Source organism: Vulpes lagopus, chromosome 2, assembly GCF_018345385.1.
Source record: "Vulpes lagopus strain Blue_001 chromosome 2, ASM1834538v1, whole genome shotgun sequence".
NCBI classification, from domain to species: domain Eukaryota; kingdom Metazoa; phylum Chordata; class Mammalia; order Carnivora; family Canidae; genus Vulpes; species Vulpes lagopus.
In genome coordinates this window covers 68514616-68540002 of record NC_054825.1, presented here as the reverse complement: position 1 = coordinate 68540002, position 25387 = coordinate 68514616, and the positions used below count along the sequence as shown (strand labels likewise).

The 25387-nt window shown below is 36.4% G+C and overlaps 1 protein-coding gene across 1 annotated transcript in view; it reads right to left on the bottom strand.

Moving 5' to 3' along the window:
- Positions 1–25387, bottom strand: part of LOC121477394 (14-3-3 protein zeta/delta-like) — a 111733-nt gene that overhangs the window by 1347 nt on the left and 84999 nt on the right. Inside the window, 1 exon segment of the mRNA XM_041731653.1 lies at positions 20988–21161. Within this exon segment, the coding sequence (XP_041587587.1) occupies positions 20988–21161 (174 nt within the window).

Below are 25387 nucleotides of genomic sequence, written 5' to 3'. Positions count from 1 at the left end.
TTTGCTTTTGTGATTCTTTTTTTTTTTTTTTTTTGATACTTGCCTAACATGCATGTGCTGTAAAAATAGTTAACAGGGAAATAACTTGAGATGATGGCTAGCTTTGTTTAATGTCTTATGAAATTTTCATGAACAATCCAAGCATAATTGTTAAGAACACGTGTATTAAGTTCATGTAAGTGGAATAAAAGTTTTATGAATGGACTTTTCAACTACTTTCTCTACAGCTTTTCATGTAAATTAGTTTCTTGGTTCTGAAACTTCTTTAAAGGAAATTGTACATTTTTGGAAATTTATTCCTTATTCCCTCTTGGCAGCTAATGGGCTTTTACCAAGTTTAAATACAAAGTTTATCATAACAAAATACTACTAATATAACTACTACTGTTCCCAACCATGTCCCATATTCCTCCCCTACCCTGGGGGGGAAAAAAAGCTTTTTTTCAGAGACAGGATTGATGGGAAAAAAGTAATGTGTTCCATTTAAAATTTTGGTATATGGTATTTTCTAACTTAGGAAGCCACAATGTTCTTGGCCCATCATGACATTGGGTAGCATTAACTAAGTTTTGTGCTTCCAAATCACTTTTGTTTTTAAGAATTTCTTGATATTGTTATAGCCTGCCTTCAATTTTGATCCTTTATTCTTTCTGTCAGGTGCACAGGATTACCTTTTTTAGCCTTCTGTCTTGTCACCAACCATTCCTACTTGGTGGCCATGTACTTGGATAAAAGGCCGCATGATCTTTCTGGCTCCACTCAATGTCTAAGGATACCTTGCTTCCTTTGCTTGCATCCCACAAACTATTTCCCTCATCCTATTTACTGCAGCAAATCTCTCCTTAGTTGATGAGATTGTGTTTATCTCCTTGTAAGCCCTACCTATCCTGAATGGTCTGTCATTGTCTGCCTTTAAAATCCTTCCTCTTCCTCTCTTTAAATAATGATGGGGCTAAGTTATACCCAAAGCTCACCCTACAGACTATTTCCTCAGTACCTTGCAGAAAACACCAAACAAAAATACCATTTTAAAAGAGGTGTATTTTTTTTTCTTTTAGAATGTAAGCTCCACAAGAGCAGGGACAATGTTTTCTGTATGTTCTATTGTGCCTAGTACACTGTAAATGCTCAATAAATATTGATGATGGGAAAAAAAATAAAAAAAATAAAATCTTAAAAAATAAATTAAATAAATAAAAAGTCAGACCCATCAATATACTATCTACAGGAGACACATTTTAGACCCAAAGACATCTCCAGATTGAAAGTGAGGGAGTGGAGAACCATTTTTCATACTAATGGACATCAAAAGAAAGTTGGGATAGCAATCATTATATCAGACAAGTTAGATTTCAACCAGACTATAATAAGAGACAAGGAAGGACACTATATCATACTTAATGTTTCTATCCAACAAGAAGATCTAACAATTGTAAATATTTATGCCTCTTACTTGGGGGCAGTGTATTATATAAATCAATTAATAATGAAATTAAATAAACACATTAAGAATAATACAATAATAGTAGAGGAGTTTAACACTCCACTCACAGCAATGGACAGATCATTGATCTGTTGATCATCTAGGCAGAAGATCAATAAGGAAACAAGGTCTTTGAATGACACACTGGACCAGACAAACTTCAAAGATATATAGAGAGCACCATCCTAAAAAAAACGGAATACACTTTCTTCTCGTGTGCACATGGAACATTTTCCAGAATAGATCACATACTGGGTCACAAATCAGGTTTCCACCTGATTATCCCTGCATATTTTCAGACCACTTTGCTTTGAAACTTGAACTCAATCACAAGAAGACATTTGGAAAGAACCCAAACACTTGGAGGTTAAAGAGCATCCTACTAAAGAAGGAATGGGTCACTCAGGGAAATTAAAGAAGAATTTTAAAAATTCATGGAAACAAATGAAAATGAAAAAAGAACTGTTCAAAATCTTTGGGATGCAGCAGAGGTGGTCCTAAAAATGGAAACACATACCAATAAAAAAGCCTTTCTCAAGAAACAAGTCTTAAATATACAACCTAATATTACACCTAAATGAGCAACAGGTAGAACAGCAAATAAAGCCTAAACAAAGTAGAAGACAAGAATTGATCAAGATTAGAGCAGAAATCAATGAAATAGAAACTAAAAGAACAGTAGAACAGACCAACTAAAGCTGGTTCTTTGAATGAATTAATAGGATTGATAAACCCTTAGCTAGACTTATCAAAAAGAAAAAAGGACCCAAGTTAATAATATCATGATTAAAAGAGGAGAGATCACAACCAACACCAAAAAAATACAAACAATTATAAGAACATACTATGAACAACTATATGCCAACAAATTAGGCAATCTGGAAAAAAAATGGATGCATTCCTAGAGACGTATAAGCCATCAAACTGAAACAGGAAGAAATAGAAAACCTGAACAGATCCATAACCAGCAAGAAAATTGAAGCAGTAATTTAAAAAATCTCCCAACAAACAACAGTCTAGGGCCAGATGGTTTCCCAGTGGAATTCTACCAAATATTTAAAGAAGAACTATTCTATTCTTCTGAAGCTATTTCAAAAAATAGAAATGGAAGGAAAACCTCCAACTAGTTCCATGAGACCAGCATTATCTTGATCCCAAAACCAGACAAAGACTCCACCAAAAAGGAGAACTATAGACCAATATCCCTGATGAACATGGATGCCAAAATTCTCACCAGAATTCTAGCCAACAGTATCCAACAGTAAATTCAAAGGAATATCCACCACAACCAAGTAGGATTTATTCCTGGGCTGCAAGAGTGGTTCAACATCAGCAATTCAATCCATGTGATATAACACATTAATAAAAGAAGGGAGAAAAACCATATGATCCTCTCAATTGATGCAGAAGAAGCATTTGACAAAGTACAGCATCCTTTCTTGATTAAAACCTTCCATAGTGTAGGGATAGAGGGAGCATATCTCTATCACAAAAGCCATAAACAAAAAGCTCACAGCAAATATCATTCTCACAACACAAGAGAGATGTCCACTTTCACCACTATTTTTCGACACAGTACTAGAAGTCCTAGCCTCAGCAAATAGACAAAAAGGGGAAATAAGTCATTCAAATCATCAAATAAGGAGTCAAACTCTCACTCTTCCCAGATGACCTGATACATATGTGAAAAACCCAAAAGACTCCAACCCAAAATTGCTAGAACTCATACAGGAATCATCAAAGTAGCAAGAAATGGATTCAATCTACAGAAATCAGTTGCATTTCTATATACTAACAAAGAAGAAAGAGAAATTAGTAATTGATCCCATTTACCACTGCACCAAAAACCATAAGATACCTAGGAATTAACCTAATCAAAGGGGTCAAGGATCTGTCCTGTAAAACTACAGAACAAAAATAAATAAATAAATAAATAAACAAAGAAATATTACAGAACACGTATGAAATAAATTGACCAAGCACAAAGAAATGGAAATCACTCCACACTCATGGATTGGAAGAACAAATATTGTTACAATGTCTATGCTACCCAGAGCAATCATACATTCGATGCAATCCCTATCAAAATACCATCAAGGTATTTTTCACAGGGCTCAAAAAAAGAATCCTAAAATTTGTATGGAACCAGAAAAGACCCCTAAATAGGCAAAGGAGGGACGAAAAAGAAAACCAAAGCTGGTGGCATCAAAATTCCGGGCTTCAAACTATACTACAAAGCTGTGATCATCAAGACAGTATGGTACTGACACAAAAACATAGATCAATGAAACAGAATAGAGAACCCAAAAATGGACCTTCAACTCTATGGTCAACTAATCTTCGATAAACCACCAAAGAATATCCAATGGAAAAAAGAGTGTCTTCAACAAATGATGCTGGGAAAATTGGACACCACACACAGAAGAATGAAGCTGGACCATTTTTTTACACCATACACAAAGATAAACTCAAAATGGATGAAAGACCTAAATGTGAAACAGGAGTCCATCAAAATCCTAGAGGAGGGCAGCCCTGGTGGTGCAGCGGTTTAGCGCTGCCTGCAGCCCAGGGCGTGATCCTGGAGACCCTGGATCGAGTCCCACATCAGGCTTTCTGCATGGAGCCTGCTTCTCTCTCTCTCTCTCTCTCTCTCTCTCTGCATCTCTATGAATAAATAAATAAAATGTTTAAAAAAAATCCTAGAGGAGAACACGGGGCAGCAATCTCTTTGATCTTGTCCACAGAAACAACTTACTAGACACATCTCCAAAGGCAAGTAAACAAAAGCAAAAATGAACTATTGGTACTTAATCAAGATAAGGCACTTTTGCATAGCAAAGGAAACAGTTGACAAACCAAAAGACAACCTACAGAATGGGAGAAGATAACTGCGAACTGATATATCAGATACAGGACTAGTATCCCTAATCTCCAAAGAACTTATCAAACTTAACACCCAAAGAACAAATAATCTAGTCAAGAAATGAGCAAAAGACATGAACAGACATTCTCCAAAGAGAACATACAAATGGGTCAGATGCATGAAAAAATGCTCAACATCACTCATCATCAGGGAAATACAAATGAAAACCAAAATAGATACAACCTGGCTAAAATTAGGGACACCTGGGTGACTCAGTGGTTGAGCATCTGCCTTCAGCTCAAGGTGTGATCCCAGGTCTGGGGATGGAGTCCCACATCCGGCTCCCTGCAGGGAGCCTCTTTCTCCCTCTACCTATATATCTGCCTCTCTGTGTGTCTCTCATGAATACATAAATAAAATATTTTAAAAATGGCTAATATTAAAAACTCAAGAAGCAAACAGATGTTGGTGAGGATGTGGGAAAAGGGGAACACTTTTACACTGTTGGTGGGAATACAAGCTGGTGCAGCCATTCTGGAAAACAGTATGGAGCTTCCTCAAATCATTAAAAATAGAGCTATGCTACCACCCATCAATTGCACGACTAGGTATTTACCCCCAAAGATACAAAGGTAGAGATCCAAAGGGGCACTTACACCCCAATTTTTATAGCAACCTTGTCCAAAGTAGCCAATCTATGGAAAGAATCCAGATGTCCATCAACAGATAAAGAAGATGTGGCATATATATATATATATATATATATATATATATATGTGTGTGTATGTGTGTGAGACACACAATGGGATGTTACTCAGCCATCAGAAAGGATGAAATCTTACCATTTATATTAACATGCATACAACTGGAGGCTATTATGTTGAGTGAAATAAGTCAATCAAAGAAAGACAATTATCATATGGTTTCAATCATACGTGGAAATATAAGAAACAGCACAGAGCATTATAAGGTAAGGAAGTGAAACCCAAATGTGACAAAATCAGAGAGAGAGACACTTCTAACTACAGGAAACAACCTGAAAGTTGCTGGACAGGAGGTGGGTAAGGACTTGCAGTAATTGGGTGATGGGCATTAAAGAGGGCACGTGATGTAATGAGCAATGGGTGTTATATGCAAATGACGAATTATTGAACACTATAGTATCTGAAACTTATGATGTAATATATGATCATTAATTGAACTTGAATTTTATTTTGTTTTTTTAAGATTTTATTTATTTATTCATGAGAGACACAGAGAGAGAGAGACAGAGACACAGGCAGAGGGAGAAGCAGGCTCCATGCAGGGAGCCCAACATGGGACTCGATCCCCGGTCTCCAGGATCACGCCCTGGGCTGAAGGCGGCGCTAAACCGCTGAGCCACCCGGGCTGCCCAAACTTGAATTTTAAATAATTTGAAAACTATAGTATCTGAAACTAATGATGTAATATATGATCATTAATTGAACTTGACATTTTTACGAATAAAAAAATAAAAAATAAAATTTCAAAAGCCCTTGAAAAACTAAAATGGAAATTCAAAAAAAAAAATTTGTACTTAAAATAGTCAAAACCACATTAAGGTGTCATCTCACATCTTGTAGGTTAGCTATTATCAATAGGCAAATAACAACAGTGTTAGTGGGATGTGAAGAAATTAGAATACTTGCATACCCTTGGTGGGGTAAATGGGTGCAGCCACTGTGGAAAGTAGCATGGAATTTCCTTAAAAATAAAAAAAATAGAACTTCCTTATCATCCAGCAATCCTACATCTGGTTATTTATCCGATAAAATTGAAATTAGGATCTTCTCAGTCAGTTATGAATCTTTCTCTTGGTTTTGGCTCAGGTCATGATCTCAGGGTCAAGTGATCAAGCCCTGCATTGGGCTCTGGGCTAGTGGGGACTCTGCTTCTCCCTCCACCCCTCACCCCACTTGTGCTCTCTGTCTCTCTTTCTCTAAAATAAGTGAATAAAATCTTTTAAAAAATTAGGATCTTCAAGAGATATAGTATTCTATGTTCATTGCAGCATTACTTGCATAAGACAAGATATGGAAATAACCTAAATATCCATCCATGAACAAATAAATAGATAAGGAAAATGTGATAAAATATACAATGGAATTCTATTCAACTTTTAAAAAAGAGGCAAATTCTGTAATCTGCCACAATATGGATAAACCTTGAAGGCATTATGCTAAGTGAAATAAGCCAGTCACAGAGAGAGACAAATGCTACATATTCCACTGACATGAAATACCTAAAATAGTCAAATTCATACAATCAAAGTATGAAATGGTGGTTACAAGGGACCCTAGGGAGAGGGATATGGGTAGATACAAATCAATAGGAATAAAATTTCAGTTAAGTAAGATGAATAAGTTCTAAAGATCTTTACAACATTGTGGTATAGTCAACAATAATGCACTGTGCATTCAATTTGTTAAAAAGATAGAACTCATATTATGTTCTTAACATAATAAAATAAGCTTTTAAATAGTTATTAAACAGTCCTCACAAAGCTTATAAGGTTTCCAATATAATTTTTGAAATGGAAACATTATGATAAAAGCTTCCCGAGGTGACTATACTAATTTGTATGTTTAAAAATAGCGTTATCTGCTCAGAGATTGAATTTTTGTATTTTCTATTCACATGAACATTAACCATTTTCTGCTTTTCTATTAAACTGCAAATATATCAAGAGTGGAGATCTTATATTATTGTCATCTCTTCTGTGCCCCCATCACAAAAAATGTGCAGTTAGTAGATAGTCAACACTTTTGCTGAGGAAGTAAATTCATAACAGAAGTTGGAAAAGATTAAATGACTCCAAGTCAAAATACTAAAATGTAACTTTCATTTCTTAATCCTTCTAGACTATTCAGTCACCTTTTACGGGTTTAGTGACCATAGTGACAGCACATAATACAGAATAGTTGTCCCTGAGTTTCATAGATACAAGAATACATACCTAATTTGCAAAATCCTCAAATCCATTTTGAAGTTATGAAAGCTTACTATAATAAACAAGTATCCTAAAAGGAGAAAGGGGTGGTGATTTGCCCATTCATCCCCACAACATTATGCAGGATGGATTATGAAAGATCAGAAGCAACAAAAGACAGGAAATATTAGTAGCACGTCTCATACATTATTTGCTTTGTTTTCATGAATTAATTAATAATAGAAAGATAAATATAAGAAAATATCTTAGGGTATTTTATAGAGATTCATTGTGAAAATTTGTCCTATTGGAAGAGATTCCATTTTTTGTATGGTACTTATGTATCCATACGTGTGTATGTGTGTTTTATGTATGTGTGCTATTTCTCTTGTTTTCCTTATGGTGATGAGCTGCTTTCCCTCCCAACACCCCTACGCCCAACGGAATCATATAAAGGATTTTTTTTTCAGGGGAATAATTTAAAGGATTCTTTTTAGGGTCACCTGGGTAGCTCAGTTTGTTAAGCATTCTGGCTCTTGATTTTGGCTCAGGTCATGATCTCAGGATTGTGAGATCAAGCTCTGTGTGGAGCTCCAAGCTGGGTGTGGAGCCTGCTTAAGATTCTCTCCCTTTCCCTCTTCCCCTCCTCCTTGTTCTAAAAGGAAAAAAAAGGATTCTTTTTAGTGTGATAAGTATATGATGAGTGTGTAAAAAACATTCACAATCCTTATTTATTAGAAATTTTTGACGATTTGAATTTGTAGGGATAAGATTTTTTTTTTTTTTACTTCTTTCCTGATAAGAGGAGAGAAAGGAATAGTGCTCATGATCTCTTCTTCACAAGATTACTGCTAAAAATATAATCATCTGCTTGGATATTTAACAAAATGTGATTTTATTTTACTCATGTATTTAAGAGAGATAACTGTTAATAATTGGAAGCTGAGTAAGACAGATGAGGGAAACTGACATTTGTGGGATGTCCCTGACTGCTAAGTCCTGTGTTAGACACCTTAAACAGCTGATCACTTTTTCACCACTTTCTTATCTTCACTTTAGAACTGAGCAAACTGAAGATGAAGTAAACCAACTGGCCTAATATATATATAGGTAATTAATGAGACTCATCTGCAAAAATTATGATCGTCTTTTTAATTCACAATGATCTTTGTCATTGACCAGAAATATTTCTAAGTATCGTGGGATATGTTAGCAATCTTAAACCATTTCCTAAATCAATAAAAATGGTATCAAAATTCAAATTGGTGAATTTTAAAAGATAAACTTATCTATAAAACAATATCTAAAAACAACAACAAAAACGATGTCTCTATGGATCACTGTGTGGTTGAAGAAGCCTCCTTGATTTTTAATATCCTTAAACTTAAACAATTGAAAAACAAAGAACACTCTCACTCCACTGGGCCCAGAGGCACAAGGTTATAAGTCCCAGTATAGGAGCAACCATGAAAATTGAGAGACAAGATGAGTGGTTAGAACTCAATTTGATCTTCTAAGGGAACAACAACAATAACAACAGCAACAATAACAAAAACAGCTGGGGAGGAGGGGAGCAGGGATGTTCAGCTGACTGCCTCAGAGAACAAGTACTAATTTTATCTATCTGTGCTATCTTTGGGGTATAACAGAGAAAAGGGATGATAAACTTGTCACTGATGGAGAGATACTGACAGGTCATTATTTATCAGAAAAGCTGCCTAAACTATAGTCAATAATTCCCAGTTACACAGAGGGATGAAAGAATCTAGGACAATGTAGCATTTTTCTAATACATCTAATGGAAGAGGTTTGGATAAGGACATCTTTATTGCACTACGCGAAGCTTAGGCCAATGAACACCTAAACAGTGCTGTTTCCCAAAAACTGGAAAGAGAAAGGTAAAACCTCAGTAAGTAAAAGGAGACTGACTACAAGGGAAGCTGCTATGGAGGTCTTCGAGAGTCAGGGCAAGCTGCCCTCATACTTCCATACTTCCACGCAAATTTTATGGGCCCTTACTTATTTGTAAGCTGGACTCTGAGTATGGCATTTTACTAACATGAAACAAAGACAAATCTTTAGAAGCACCAAACTTCTAAACTCAAGTTACTGTAATCTAAGAAGATGATAGCAATGAGAATAAATGCAATGAAATATGACATAAAATTACTAGTCTTCCTTTACATGTTCTTTTCCAATCATATTCATTATAATGAAATGTATCATCTACTTAATTTGAAATATTTCTTGTATCTCATTAAGAAAATAAAAAAATAAAAATAAAATATTTCCTATCTTTGCAACTACATACTCTCCTGCCAGCTAAACAACAAACACACAAGATACCTCCCAGTATAAATTCCTTTTTTCTGAATGACAGTTTGCATTTTTTGGTAACACATTCCTAAATAATACAGCATTATCTGTCCTAGGAGAATCTTCCTCATGGTTGTTTTCTATTTTGTGTGAGAAAATTTGCAAGCTGAATGCTATATTAACATATTCATTTAATAAGGCCATGAGATGACATGTAAGGCACTGGCTGCCCCTTTCCTTCCAAATATTTAAATTTTAAAAACCTATTCAAATTACAACCTTCAGGTTTTCTGGCAAATAACATCATGCAGAAATTTAAGAGTAGACATGGGGAAGCCACAATTCTGCTTTGTCACCTCACCTCTCTAAGCATAAGCAAGCCTCTGTAGCTCAAACTACAGAATGACTAAGAGTCCAAATTTTTTTTTTCAATAAAGAAAATAGCAGTAGGATGATGATGATTTAGAGCCACAAAGCAAATAATGCCAATCTTGTAGAGTCCTGTTATCTACCACTTGACTTTCAGAAACAACCATTTCATAAAAGTCCTATTTACTTTTGCTTTAATTTACAATTATTGAAATTTTAATAAGGGTTTGCAGCAACACCAGGCATCACATACTTCCAGGGAGGAATTATAACTTTACTGCAGCCCACACTGACAGCCAACTCATAAAAATGAATGACATTCTATATCATAACATCTCATAGGCCGTTCAGAATGTTAATAGCTTACTTCATCTTTCTTTAGCATAATGAGGCAGACAGTGTAACAATATTCAACGTGAAAATGAAGATTAAGAAAATTTGAATTGAGGCAGGAAAGTAACATTTAACAGGATTCAGACAACATTCAGATTAAAAGTTTCAATTAAAACACTGTTAGCAAGCTTTTTATCACAGAAGCAAAGCTTTGTCACCCAAGACCAATCACTATTTTGAAGGATGTTTATCTATAGACACACTTAGCTCTTCAGCCTCTATTTCTACAATGTTCCAAAATCTCTTACCCAGTTCAGCATTGCAAGATTCACTGGATCAGATGGAAATATAACAGGTAATTGAGTTTAAAAAATTGTAAAATATGTCTTTTATACACTTAAGTGAAATAACACTTATCTCTATGAAAACCGTTTTCTAATCCAGGAAGTCTTGAGCTTCAACACTTTTTAAAAATTTTTAAATTTAACATTTTTAAAATATCTTTGATTGGTATTAAGAAACAGTTGAGAGCAGGTGAAATTTTAAAAATGTAAATATGACAAATTATAAATATAAATATTACATAAATTTAAAAATACATATCACATAGTATATGTATATATTTTGCATTTCAATATCTATGGGATAGAAAATGCAGTAATCATTAAGAATAAATGAGGCAAAGTTATATACTCATAGTAGCTATATAAAACTTGAAGTTCAGTATCCACCTTTGTAAAGTAATGAAACCTTCAAATTGAAGGTATTGATACCTTCTGTATCTCTGTAGAAAATTAAGAAATTCACTTTGTCACCCTTCTATGCATTTGGGTATCAATACAGAAACTTCTTAGTTGGTTTGCTGGAACTATGCAAATGAAGCAGGGAAACTGGTCAAACCTAGCCACAGATGGAGGTAAATGTGGTTTCACATTCTGAAGCCAAATATAAATTGAGGGATGTATAAGTGATTAGTGGCAAATTAACTGTGCCTAATAGATTTCTACTACCAATGAGTGTTGTCACATCTCCTCTATAGCTTATGTATATAGGAGAAAGCCAAAATATTAGAATATAAAACTATGTTATTTTACATTTTAAAGTAACCAAGATTATTGTCATCTAATTAAATTGGCTTCTCAGTGTTACAGATGTCAAGGACACTGGCAATATCCTTTTAATAAGTGTTACATAATCATTAGTAATTTGAGATTTTTCCAAAAATTATTTATATAGTTACGTTACCAAAACCTCTCTTCATTCTTTATTCGGGTGGCATTTTTTTTTCCCATCCAGATGAGTGCAGGATTTCTTGACCATATTAAACTTTTTTTTTTCCTGATTTATGCTAATTGCACTTTGTTTTCCTGTATTATCCAATTGTCAGAGATCTTAGCATTATAGCTAACATTTTCATTCAGAGCTTCAATTACTATGAACTCTTACGGGTAATTAAAAATTTTATGATGGTACAATTACACTGCTACTTTTAAATAGATTTAACAAATTGTTGAATTCTTTGAATTTATCACATTATGTTAATTTTTTCTTATAAAATCTCTCTATACCCATCCATTGTATTTAACATTTGTTACATTAATGCATTTTAATTTCTTTTACCTGTAACTCTGGTTTTTATTAAAGGAATAATTGCTTCCATTTTCTTTCCCTTTCATGATTATCCTAGCTTTATATACTATGATCCATATTGTATTCTGGATCCTAATCTTAGGAAATCAAAGTTTATCCTTTTTAGAGATGTCAACCTTTCAACTATCCTTTTCTCCAGTTAAGTTTTAAGTGAGATATGCTGTCATTTGAATAACATATCTTTGAGATCATGCAATTAGTGTTCACTCTCACAAAAACAGAGAAAACATATATTTTCCAAAAAATTAAAATGCAAAGAAGAGACAGCAGCTTCTTTACTGGCCTTAGTCATCTTTGTTGATACCTCTGTAAGTCATTTAATATTTCTGCACATTAACTTTCTCAAACATAAAATAGGTATGTCCTCCTTGTTTTACCTATTTTTTCCTCTTTCTTGTCAAATTGGAGCAGCTTTAAAAATGGCTAAATTTCAAAACAGTAAAATTACCTTCAGGAGCAGAGTAGGTCAAATCAAGGAGGGGAAACACAAAGAAGGGACACTGCAATCATTTCAATAAAACAATCCAGAAACAATAAGGAATTAGATCTCAAGCATGGCCCAGAAAAGCATACTTGTGCTTTTATCCACATGGTGGATACAGTATGGTTTTTAGAATTGTAATAATATATATTTGAATAACATTTACAGTGTGGCTTTTGACACATTACCTCTTATCTCTCTGCATATAGTTTTGTTTTTATAAATAAAATAGGTATAAAAAAACTGACTATGAATAAGGGAATGAGAACTAATAAAATTATGGAGGCAAAGTGATCAGGATAATACCTGGCAAATAATAAGAATTTTTAGTAATCAGGTATTTGTATGTATTAGCCTTCATTCATTTGAGATTTAATGACATGATGGTATGAAACAAAGAAAACCTACTGTGGCAGTAAAACCAAAATGTAACCTTTCTGTTTCAGAATGTTTTAGTGGAGGGCACTTATGTAAAGTCCAAACAGCTCACCTAAGAAATAGCTCAAACTAACAACGCTTGTGAAAAATGTTCCTTTTCTGGGAGAAAATATTTGAAGGTGATGAATGTAAAACTGTTTAGATGTGCAAAATCTAGATGTGCAGTTTTCTGATGCAACAGTAGAATTAATCTGATAAAATAACATTATAAATCATTGCAAATGCACACCGTGTAACTTCTAAAAATTAAATTGACATTCTTGTCTGAGTTCTGAAAATTATGAATTATGGTTTAGGTTATGTCAAGTAGTAATGCTTCTCGTGAAATAGGGGAAGGAAAGACATAAATCAAATCTTTCTAACTAATGATTTAAATAAAGGTATAATTCGATTTAATTTAATCTCATTGATCCTAACTCTAGTCAATTTCTGATTACTCATGAGTAGAGATGCATAAAACAAACAATTCGAGCAGTTTAAGAATTAATATAACAAGTAATGTTATGTCAGTTAAAGAGCCTCTAGCTTTCTGCTCGCTGGGGAAAAAAAAGAGACTGGCTACCTGTCGGTAATCATGGGCTAACTTTACTTTGGAGTATTCCAGAAGTATAACCATATGTAGTAACAAATCAGACCTATCATTTTGATGAGTCACAGATATTACCATGGAAAGAAGATGGCTTGGTTACTTTAAGAAATGAAAAGGAGGGATCCCTGGGTGGCGCAGCGGTTTGGCGCGTGCCTTTGGCCCAGGGCGCGATCCTGGAGACCCGGGATCGAATCCCACATCAGGCTCCCGGTGCATGGAGCCTGCTTCTCCCTCCGCCTGTGTCTCTGCCTCTCTCTCTCTCTGTGACTATCATAAATAAATAAAAAAAAAAAAATTAAAAAAAAAAAAGAAATGAAAAGGAAATGAAAAGTTAAAACAAACAAACAAAAAGGACCAAAGAACTCACAGATAAAATACAATCTAGACAAAATCGTGTCTGGCAGTACCCTGGCTCGCAGAACTCAATGACTGAATCACAGACAAGATTCAAGAAGCAGGGATCCCTGGGTGGCACAGCGGTTTGGCGCCTGCCTTTGGCCCAGGGCGCGATCCTGGAGACCTGGGATGGAATCCCAAGTCGGGTCCCGGTGCATGGACCCTGCTTCTCCCTCTGCCTGTGTCTCTGCCTCTCTCTCTCTCTCTCTCTGTGTGACTATCATAAATAAATAAAAATTAAAAAAAAAAAAGATTCAAGAAGCAAGTCACTTCTTGACCGTGCTATGGTTAGCAAATCACTTAACATCTCTGAGCCTCAGCTTGGTCATCAGGAATTATAACACTTTATTCACATTATTGTAAAAAAGGATTAGAGATAACATATGCAAAGCATATTGGCAAAGAGTAAGTGCTCTATAAACTGTAGCAATTATTATAAATTGATGATGATGACTATCTCATGCCTACAAATTGCCCAATCTTGGGAGCACTTTTAATTTTTTTCTCCTGGGAAGCTTTCCTTTATGTTTGTTTTCACTTGATTTCACTTATGTATAAATGAATGGAAATAGAAAATAAAGTACGTTGAATTTCTAGAACCCTGTATTTTCATCCCTATCCTTCAGTCTTCACTCTGTTTAGTACTGTGAAAAGAACTAGGCAGGTTGGCAGGAGCAGTCTCCTTTTTCCTAATCAATGCTGCTCTCCAGTACATTTTAACTTTCAGTATAAAGCCATCCAAGAATGGACAAATAAACCTTATTGGCTATATCCTAAAAAAAATTATAGAATTAAAGGAAAATAGTTATATGTGACAAGGTTTTGCCACATTATAATCACAAAACAAGATCTTATTACTAGTTTGTCCTAAAATTGTAATAATTCTTGATCCCATCCCACTATTCTGCAGTAAATGCATACTTAATTAATTTTTTTTGTTTTGTTGATTTGTTCATTAGCTTTATTTCCCCAAATACTTTCTGTATTTCCCACAAGTAGGCATATATATTGTGTGTATTATAACACGCTTGTAGCTCAAGTATCTAATTGGCTGGCTACACTGCTGACCACCTTCACTGTTCCTGAAGTACTTACATTTGCGCTAGAATATCTGGAATTAGTTTGTTCCATATGTAGGAACAAACACTTGCTTTAATTCTTAGCAGTAATAGCTGAGGCAATGCTACACCACCTGAACAAGATTTACAAAAGTTCAAGTGTAAAAGAATAGAAGTATAACAGAAATAGTAAAGTGCTGCCAGAAGTGACTAGCCTACCAGCACAAAATTTAGACTCAGACCCATTCTTAGAAGTTTCAAGTAGAATGTCATTTGCCTGGTTTCCTGAATGCTGCCCTGAAGCAGAAGGTGAATTCATTGTATACAGTGATGTATTCTTTCTTAACTACCTTTATTCCAAGGGCAATAACCACAGAGTTCAGAAAGTGGGGGTTGAGGGGTGGGGGGATGGACAACAACTCATGGGCAGAGCCCACAGTTTCCAGTCCTCATTTCCTGTCCCATCTTTTAAGAATGATGCGTGGTTGGCATTTTCAAAGCTCTCATAAGATACTCATTTCCACTTCCTGGAGTGAAACTGCTGGATGAATATCAAGGAATAATTCCAGCATTATACAACTACACAATATCTTTCCTAAGACTGGGTACGTAGTCACATCTGGGACACTAGCCAACTGGTCCATATTGAGCTTTGGTTGCCCATTCCAACTGCCTTTTTACCATTTTTTCACTGCTAGAGGGTAAATATCAGGCTTGTATGTCTTTTTTTTCTTTCCAACCTCTGTGGCACCTGTTGCCAACTTAATAAAATAACTTGTCAAAAAAACAAATTCCCTCTGAGATTACGTGCTAATTTCCAGGGACAATAAAATCTAAATCCCTACATTTAAAAAGAAACCACAAACTCACTACAAAGAAGAATATCTGCATAGACAGATTCCCATTCACATGTAATAACCAGATTAGTGCCTTCCTTGTATTAAACTTTCTTTTCATTGCTCTATCAAGCTCAATTTCTCATTTTTATCGCTGATTTTTAGGAGGAAAATTTCTTTTTCTTCTGAAATCCAGGGAAAATTTGTCAACATTTTTAAATACTCTATATTAAAATTTTGACACTTAGTGACACCAAGAAAAAAATGTGTTTAAAAATAAAAGAATTATTTTTAATAATTAACTCAAGCTTTTCCAAGGAATAATCGACAGATATTTGTTTCATATTTGTATAATTAAATTCCAAATTTTTGTAATTTTTTCACCAAAAATGTGAAACCTCAAAGATAAATTCATGTCACAACCTCTTTAAAGCAGAAAATTTTCCAAAATTTTGAAATTACTGTCTTCCATTAAAGTTCAAGAATTTAAAAAATAGTAACAGTTACATGCCATATATAAATATGCTTTTACGATGCTTTATGAAAATATGATATTCATTATAAGCATTTCCTTTTGAAATGATAGAACCTTTGAAACAGCATGTGGCTATCCCAAATAGCTTTTTGAATGCACTTGAATAAAGACAGAATCCACAGGTAGATGAACTTCTCAATTTCATGGCCTATCCCACTTAAGTATTCACAAAATTAGAGACAAGGTATTTTATTTGCTGCACACTGAAGGGTAGAGTCTCAGTCCATGGATGAGGGCTTGAGAGCAGAGTCTGAGCATGATCATGCCACTTTCCCCTATCTGCTGGCCAACCATGTAAAGGGCACAACTTGCAAAACTTTATGCAATGGCTTTGCATCATAAAAGCAGACATGGTGTCATGTCTATTTTTGGAGATAAGTTTAACCACTTATTTCCCCAATGCTAGAGATTACTCTTCTGGGCTCTTAGTGTAATGACATCTAGTGTGCCAATTTATAATTGTTCTGCTAAGTAGTTTATCAATATTCAATTAATTTTTTGTTGTTTGGGATCAATAATTCCTTCCTTTAAAAGTCAAATTCAAAGTCCACTTAGACATTAGCCTGGAGTTCAAGGTTAGTAGTAGATGATAAGAAAGGAATAATGAGAGAGAGAACCCAATTTTTCAGTGAATTGCCATCAACTTTCATCATCACAAAAAAAGAAATGTGAAGGGAAGAGGAGAAGCATAACTAAAAATAACCAGCTGTCCATCAAAGAATAAGCAAATTGTAGTATATTCACAAAATGGAATAGTATTCAGCAATGAAAAAGAACAAACTATCAAGACACAGAAATAAAGTGAATTTCAAAACACCCTAGGCTGTGAAAGAAGTCAGACACAAAAAAAATTACATATGTTATGGTTCCATTCATATTATATTCAGGAACTGGCAGAAGTAATCTAAGGTTATAGAAATCAAATCACTGCTTGCCTTAGACTGGGGGATTATTTATTGGAACATGGCTTGAGTGAATCTTATGAGATGATAGAAATGTTGTATGTCCTGATTAAGATATGAGTTACCTAAAATATACCTATATTTTAGATGTCTGGATTTCATCCTACAAATGTAATACATAAAATAAAACTGAAGACAGCTAAATAGGAGAAAAAAAATTTCATGCTAATCTAAAACGGTTTGCTTCCAAAAGAGAAGACTGGGAGAGGTTGCTTTAGCTAGGACAAAAATAAGAGCTCCGAAGGAAAAAAAAAAAAAGAACAAATAGAGTAGCTTCTCTGAGAATCAAAAAAAAAAAAAGGCAGAAATAGATAAAAATCATTATGGTTCTTATGACTTTAGTGAATAGCAAAGTAATAGGAATATATTTACAGACCTCAGCATGATGTGCTTTTCCAATCTGGCATAAAGATTTTCAGTCCTGAATCTCTTAGGTCCTAACTACTGAATCTGCTGTAATTTTTAAATCAAATGCAAAAAAAAGTGAAAAATACAATACGAAGTAAGAAAGAAGAAAGTCCTATTGGAATATTCAACAAAGCCTTAATTTGCAAACTGTACTAGTCAGGGTACTAAGAAGAAATATAAGATATACTTAAAAGGGTAATTTGAATACAGTATCATAAAATGAGAGATTTCAAAATTGTGGGTGGCATACAGATAAACCAAAAGGGATAACTCTGTATGGTACCTTGCAGCTGGTACCATCTCTAGACCAGAAGGGGTGGAGAATAAAAGAAGTTATTAAAACCTGGAGACAAAAAGGTTGTATGGGATAGTCACTTTTAAGAGCAGTGACTTTCGAGTAACACCTATTCTGTGATCATCCTTAAAGGAAAAAAGATCATTTAACCCCCTCTTTCCTCACTACTGATAACATCCACTGGGAGCCAGAAGTCAAGGAAGCACACTGAGGTGTTCCATAACAGCAGATACTTAAAGCTACTGAGTACATGAACAAGAATAAAAAGAAACTCTCAAAGGGCCAATGGGAAGATATCTAATACTAGAAAAACACTGGGTTTTTCCTGGCTGGGGGACCCAAATACCTGCCCCCAAATCAAGTACCTGCCATTGCCCACTTCACAGTTTTCAATAACTGCAGAGAAACCACTAACCTAGTATTCCAGCATGTTCATGCACTTCATTAGCTTCATTTCGACCCACTCAAAACATGATTTTAAGTGCAAGTGGACTACAGATAATTTATAAGATGGTCCTTTTAGTATCACAGTGCTGTCTTCCTTGTATATAATTCATACAAACATGTAGAGTTTCTCTACTATAATTTTATTTTTTGAAAGAGTGAGCACACACAGATACGTGAGAGCAGCAGAGAGGGACAGAGGGAGAGAGAGAGAAAGAATCTTAAGCAGGCTCTATACCCAGCAGGAAACCCAATGTGGGACTTGACCTCATGACCCTGAGATCAAGATCTGAGATGAAATCAAGAGTTGGACACTTAACTGGCTGAGCCACCCAGGCAGCCCTCTCTACTATAATGATAAAAACAGAATTAGAATACTCAAGGGTGAAGTTGGCTGGTAATTCAGTTATATAACTATATAACTAACTAACTATATAACTAACTAACTATATAACTATATAACTAACTATATAACTAACTACATAACTATATAACTATATAACTAACTAACTATATAACTAACTAACTATATAACTAACTACATAACTATATAACTATATAACTATATATATATAACTAGCTTTAGAGGTAACCACCAAAAAAGTAGAGTACATTTTAACTTTTATATATTACAATTCCTCCAGTAATGCTTTAATACAAAACATGTCAAACACTACTATCTTTCAACCACTGTTAGACTACTCATTATCCAAATCTCACATTGACATCTGTCAAAAGAATAAAGCTGGGGCCCCCCAGATTGTGATGGGAGGAAAACTCTAGTATAGAATGAGTCATTGTTATTTTTCTCATGCACTACTACACCTGTGCATACACCTCACAGATAACCCCAAAGACAATAAATACATCACATTATTTTGAGGAGAAAACATTCTGATACTCTTTGTCTTATAAATAAAACGTGCTCTTTTATATATCAGATATTCTAGTTAAATGTGTTTGAGTTTTATGGGTCTGTACCACTTTGTTATGGAAATATATATATGTATGTATGTATATGAATACACACACACACACACACACACACACATACATATCCATGGAAAGAGGGGCAGCGCACCAGAGTCTAAGTCTATTGGACAGCTCTAGTCATTTGGACCATCCATGAGTTAGCTCCATAGAACAAAGATAGTAAACAAGATTAGCTTAAACAAGGTACTTCTTATTTCCTTCACATTAAGTCCACTCTGGATGGCAGCCTGCTTCAGAAAAGCATTAGAAATGGGACACCACTACTGCAAAGACTCAACTTTTTATTCCATGCTGCCCAAGGATGTTGTACCACCATATCCTCATTATAGCCAAAAGAAAGAGAAATGAAAGGAGAAAAAACACTCTCATTCCCTTCAAATGCATAAACTTGAATTGCCCATGTTTCTTCTGGGCTCTCGTGCTTTTAGCCAAAACTTATCCACACTTTTTTGCAATGAAGCACGGGAAAAAAGTCCTTAATTTGAGTGACCACAAGGTCAACTATGGAAGACAAAAACATGGATGGTTACCGAAAACAACTAGCCAGCCACCTCTGGGAAAAGAAATTCATTTGGAGTGACTCAGAAAGTATTTATCATGAAGACTTTGTTCCTTTGCATTAGAAAGGAATGACACGAGGGATTCATGCCTATAGTAACAAATTGTTGACACAGCACCAGCTTACTCAGGGCTCACATCACTGTCAAACTTGAAAAGTAAGGTTAAACATTAAATGCATGCAAGATAAAGTAATATGGACCAAGGAAGAAAATTAGAAAGAAAAATCCTTATTGGAGGGACAAGACAAGCAAGGACAGTAAAAAAAAAAGAAAGAAAGAAAGAAAGAAAGAAAGAAAGAAAGAAAGAAAGAAGAAAGAAAGAAGAAAGAAAGAAAGAAAGAAAGAAAGAAAGAAAGAAAGAAAGAAAGAAAGAAAAAGTATTGAAGACAGAAGCAAAGAACAGAGAAGGGGGACTAGGGGCGAGATGGCAGAGGACTAGGGGTCCTCAACTCACCTGACCTACAGGGCTTTCAAAGCATCCAGAACACCTACGAATTCCACCTGAGATTGGAAGAGAGAACGGCCAGAACGCTACAGAGAGAAGAAAGCTTTTGCTTCCAACAAGGTAGGAAGGTGGAAATAAAAAATAAATAAATAAATAAATAAATAGAATCCAGTGGGGGAGGGGCACGAGGAGCCGCGCTACAGCGGAGCGGGGAGGGGAGAGCCCCGGGACAGGAACGTCCAGCCTCGGAGAAGCGGGAACTTTAAAACCCCGCGCTGGATTCTTCCGGGACGGAAAGGCGCTTAGCGGGGAGCTGGGGCAGAAGCGCAGGAGGGGCAGGGGAGCCTCCAGCCTGCCGGGGTCCCCGGGAGAGAGCGCACCGCACCCCGTGGGCCGAGCTCGGTGGAGCGGGGAGCAGCTCGGGCGGCGGCTCCCGACGGAGGGGGCTGCGTCTGCTGCTTTCCGCAGCCCCGGCCAGGAGCGGGATTGCAGCCGCGCAGGCCCCGGAGCCCAGGGCGCTCGGGGACAGAGCTGGGATCCTGAGCTCCCCCTGGGACAGACGGAGGCGGGGAGGGCCCAGGACAGCGAGGACGCTCCAGCAGCCCGGGGCGCTCCAAGCTCGCAGGTCAGCACCCCCGTCCCCGGAGCATCCTGGCCGGTGCGGACCGGAGACTGCGGTAGTGACTGCGAGAGCTGCTCCGGGGCTGGAGAGCTGGCCGCCGCCAGTGGGGCTGCTTCTCCTGGTGTCACCGCGCGCCTGGGACGGAGGGGGGCCGCCAAGGAACAGGGGCCTCATGGGATAAACATCTCCCCCTGAGGCCAGCACCTGGCAGGGGACGGGACATCTCACACACCTGAGAATCAGCACAGCAGCCCCTCTTCCAGAAGACCAGCTGGAAGGACAGGGGAAGAGCAAGTTCTTGATCGAGTAGCACTGGAAAGCTCCAGGAACAAGGGAAAATTGAGGGAATGTAGCATATAGATCTAGAGAGAGAACATAAAGACTCCTAACTCTGGGAAACGAACTAGGGGTGGTGGAAGGGGAGGAGGGCAGGGGGGTGGGGGGGAATGGGTGACGGGCACTGAGGGGGGCACTTGACGGGATGAGCACCGGGTGTTATTCTGTATGTTGGCAAATTGAACACCAATAAAAAATAAATTTATTATTAAAAAAAAGAACTAGAGGTTCCCCCTTTTTAATATTTTTTCCGTTTTCCATTACAATTCTTTTTTACATCAGACTACAAATTTCCAATATTTTTTATTTTCCTGCCTTAACTACAATATTTTACCAACTCCTCAATTTTAAATTTTTTCCTTTTTGACTTTCATATTCCTATAATTACTTGTCTTAGATATATTTTTCACTTCTGGATTCCCTTCAACATATTCAATTTAATTCTGGGAGATACACTAGATATGGGTTTTTGTTTTGTGTTTTTTGTTTTCTCTGCCTCCTTTTGTTCCACAATGGCAGGTGTTAATACCTTCTAAAACATGACCAGCATGTACCTAGAACGAGGTGGTATACTGTGCTGGTTCATTCTGTGAGATTATATTCCCTCTTTATTCCCATTCTGCCCCCCTCTTTTACCTTGTATATGTTTTGGTGGTCAGTGTTGCAGCTCTCTATAAGTATTTCTGGTTTATATAAATTTGGGACTGAGCATCTTCTAACATACAGAACAAAATACACTCAGAACCAAGAGGATCACCCTCTAGGACCCTGCAGAATCACGTAGGATGGAATTTACTTAGGTCATGGTTGATATTCTTGACTCAGTCCACTCATACAGCCACTCTGCACTGAACAAAATGACTAGAAGGAAGAATCAGAAACAGTACTCTCTGCCACAGAGTTACAAAATATGGGTTTCAATTCTATGTCAGGAAGTCAATTCAGAAGCACAATTATAAAGCTACTGGTGGCTCTGGAAAAAGCATAAAGGAATCAAGAGACTTCGTTACTGCAGAATTGAGATCTAATCAGGCTGAAATTTAAAATAAATTAAATGAGATGTAATCCAAACTGGATGTCCTAACTGCTAGAGTTAATGAGATTGAAGAAAAAGAGAGTGACATAGAAAACAAGTTGATGGTAAGGAAGGAAGCTGAGAAAAAAAAAATAGAGAAAAACAATTAAGAGACCATGAGGAAAGGCAAAGGGAAATAAATGATAGGCTCAGAAGGAAGAATCTACATATAACTGGGGTTCCAGAAGACTCCAAGAGGGAGAGAGGGGCAAAAAGTATATTTGAACAAATCATAGCTGAGAACTTCCATAATTCGGGGTGGGAAACAGACATTCAGATCCAGGAGATATAGAGCTTCCCCCCAAAAAACAATAAAAAACCATTCAACACCTCGACATTTAATAGTGAAACTAGCAAATTCCAAAGATAAAGAGAAAATCCTCAATGCAGTAAGAGATAGAGATTCTTAATTTATATGGGGAGAAATATCAGATTAACAGCAGACCTCTCCACAGAGACCTGGCAGGCCAGAAAGGGCTGGCAGGATATATTCAGGGTCCTAAATGAGAAGAACACACAACCAAGAATACTTTATCCAGCAAGGCTCTCATTCATAATAGAAGGAGAGTTAAAGAGCTTCCAAGATAGGCAGAAACTGAAAGAATATGTGACCATCAAATCAGCTCTGCAAGAAATATTGATGGGGACTCTATAAAAGAAAGAGGACACCCAAAGAAATAATCCACAATAACAGGGACTGAGTAGGTATCATGATGACACTTAATTCGTATCTTTCAATAGTAACTCTGAATGTGAACAGGCTTAATGATCCCAAAAAGACGCAGGGTTTCAGACTGGATAAAAAAGCAAGACCCATTGATTTGCTGTCTACAAGAGACTCATTTTATTTTTTTTATTTATTTTTTTATTTATGATAGTCACACAGAGAGAGAGAGAGACAGGCAGAGACACAGGCAGAGGGAGAAGCAGGCTCCATGCACCGGGAGCCCGACGTGGGATTCGATCCTGGGTCTCCAGGATCGCGCCCTGGGCCAAAGGCAGGCGCCAAACCGCTGCGCCACCCAGGGATCCCCAGAGACTCATTTTAGACCTAAGGACACCTACAGCCTGAAAATGAAAGGGTGGAGAACCATTTATCATTCAAATGGTCCTCAAAAGAAAGTAGGGGTAGCAGTCCTCATATCAGACAAATTAAAGTTTCTCCCAAAGACTATAGTAAGAAACGAAGAAGGGCACTATATCATGCTTAAAGGATCTATCCAACAAGAGGACCTACAATCATAAATATTTATGCCCCTAATGTGGGAGCTGCCAAGTATATCAATCAATTAATAACCAAAGTAAAGACATACTTAGATAATAATACACTAATACTGGGAGACTTCAACACGACACTTCCTGCAAATGATAGATATTCTAAGCACATCTCCAAAGAAACAAGAGCTTTAAATGATACACTGGAGCAGATGGATTTCACAGATATTTACAGAACTTTATATCCAAATGCAACTGAATACACATTCTTCTCAAGTGCACATAGAACTTTCTTCAGAACAGACCACATACTGGGTCAGAAATCAGGTCTCATCAAATACCAAAAGATTGGGATTGTCCCCTGCCTCTTTTCAGACCACAACGCTTGAAATCAGAACTCATCACAAGAGGAAGTTTGGAAGAAACTCAAACACATGGAGGTTAAAGAGCACCCTACTAAAACATGAATGGTCAACCAGGAAATTAGAGAAGAATTTAAAAGATTCATGGAAACTAATGAAAATGAAGATACAACCATTCAAAATCTTTGGGATACAGCAAAAGTGGTCCTAAAGAGAAATACATTGCAATACAAGCCTCCCTCAAAATATTGGAAAAAACTGAAATATACAAACTAACCTTGCACCTAAAGGAATTGGATAAAGAACACCAAGTAAAACCTACACCCAGCAGAAGAAGAGAGTTAATAAAGATCCAAGCAGAACTAAATGAACTAGAGACCAGAAGAATTGTAGAACAGATCAACAAAACCAGGAGTTGGTTCTTTGAAAGAATGAATAAGATAGATAAACCATTAGCCAGCCTTATTAAAAAGAAAAGACTAAATAAAATCATGAATGAAAGAGGAGAGGTCACAACCAATACCAAGGAAATACAAACGAGCTTAAAAACATATTATGAGCAGCTATTTGCCAATAAATTAGGCAATCTAGAAAAAATTAACGCATTTCTGGAAACTCACAAATTACCAAAACTGGAACAGGAAGAAATAGAAAACCTGAACAAGCCAATAACCAGTGAGGAATTGAGGCAGTCATCAAAAACCTCCCAAGACACAAATGTCCAGGGCCAGATGGTTTCTCAGAGGAATTCTATCAAATGTTTAAGAAAGAAATAATACCTATTCTACTAAAGCTGTTTCAAAGGATAGAAAGGGAGAGAATACTTCCAAACTTGTTTTATGAGGCCAGAATCACCTTGATTCCAAAACCAGACAAAGACCCCACCAAAAAGGAGAATTACAGACCAATATCCCTGATGAACACAGATGCAGAAATTCTCAACAAGATACTAGCTAATAGGATCCAACAGTACATTAAGAAGATTATTCACCATGACCAAGTGGGATTTATCCCCAGGATGCAAGGCTGGTTCAACACTCATAAAGCAATCAACGTGATAGGTCACATCAACAAGAGAAAAACAAGAACCATATGATCCTCTCAATAGCTGCAGAGAAAGCATTCCACAAAATACAGCATCCATTCCCGATCAAAACTCTTCAGAGTGTACAGATAGAGGGAACATTCCTCAGCATCTTAAAAGCCATCTATGGAAAGGCCAAAGCATATATATTTTCAATGAGGAAAAACTGAGAGCCTTTCCCTTATGATCAGGAACATGACAGGCATGTCCACTCTCACCACTGCTATTCAACATAGTACTAGAAGTCCTAGCCTCAGCAATCAGGCAACAAAAAGAAATAAAAGGCATT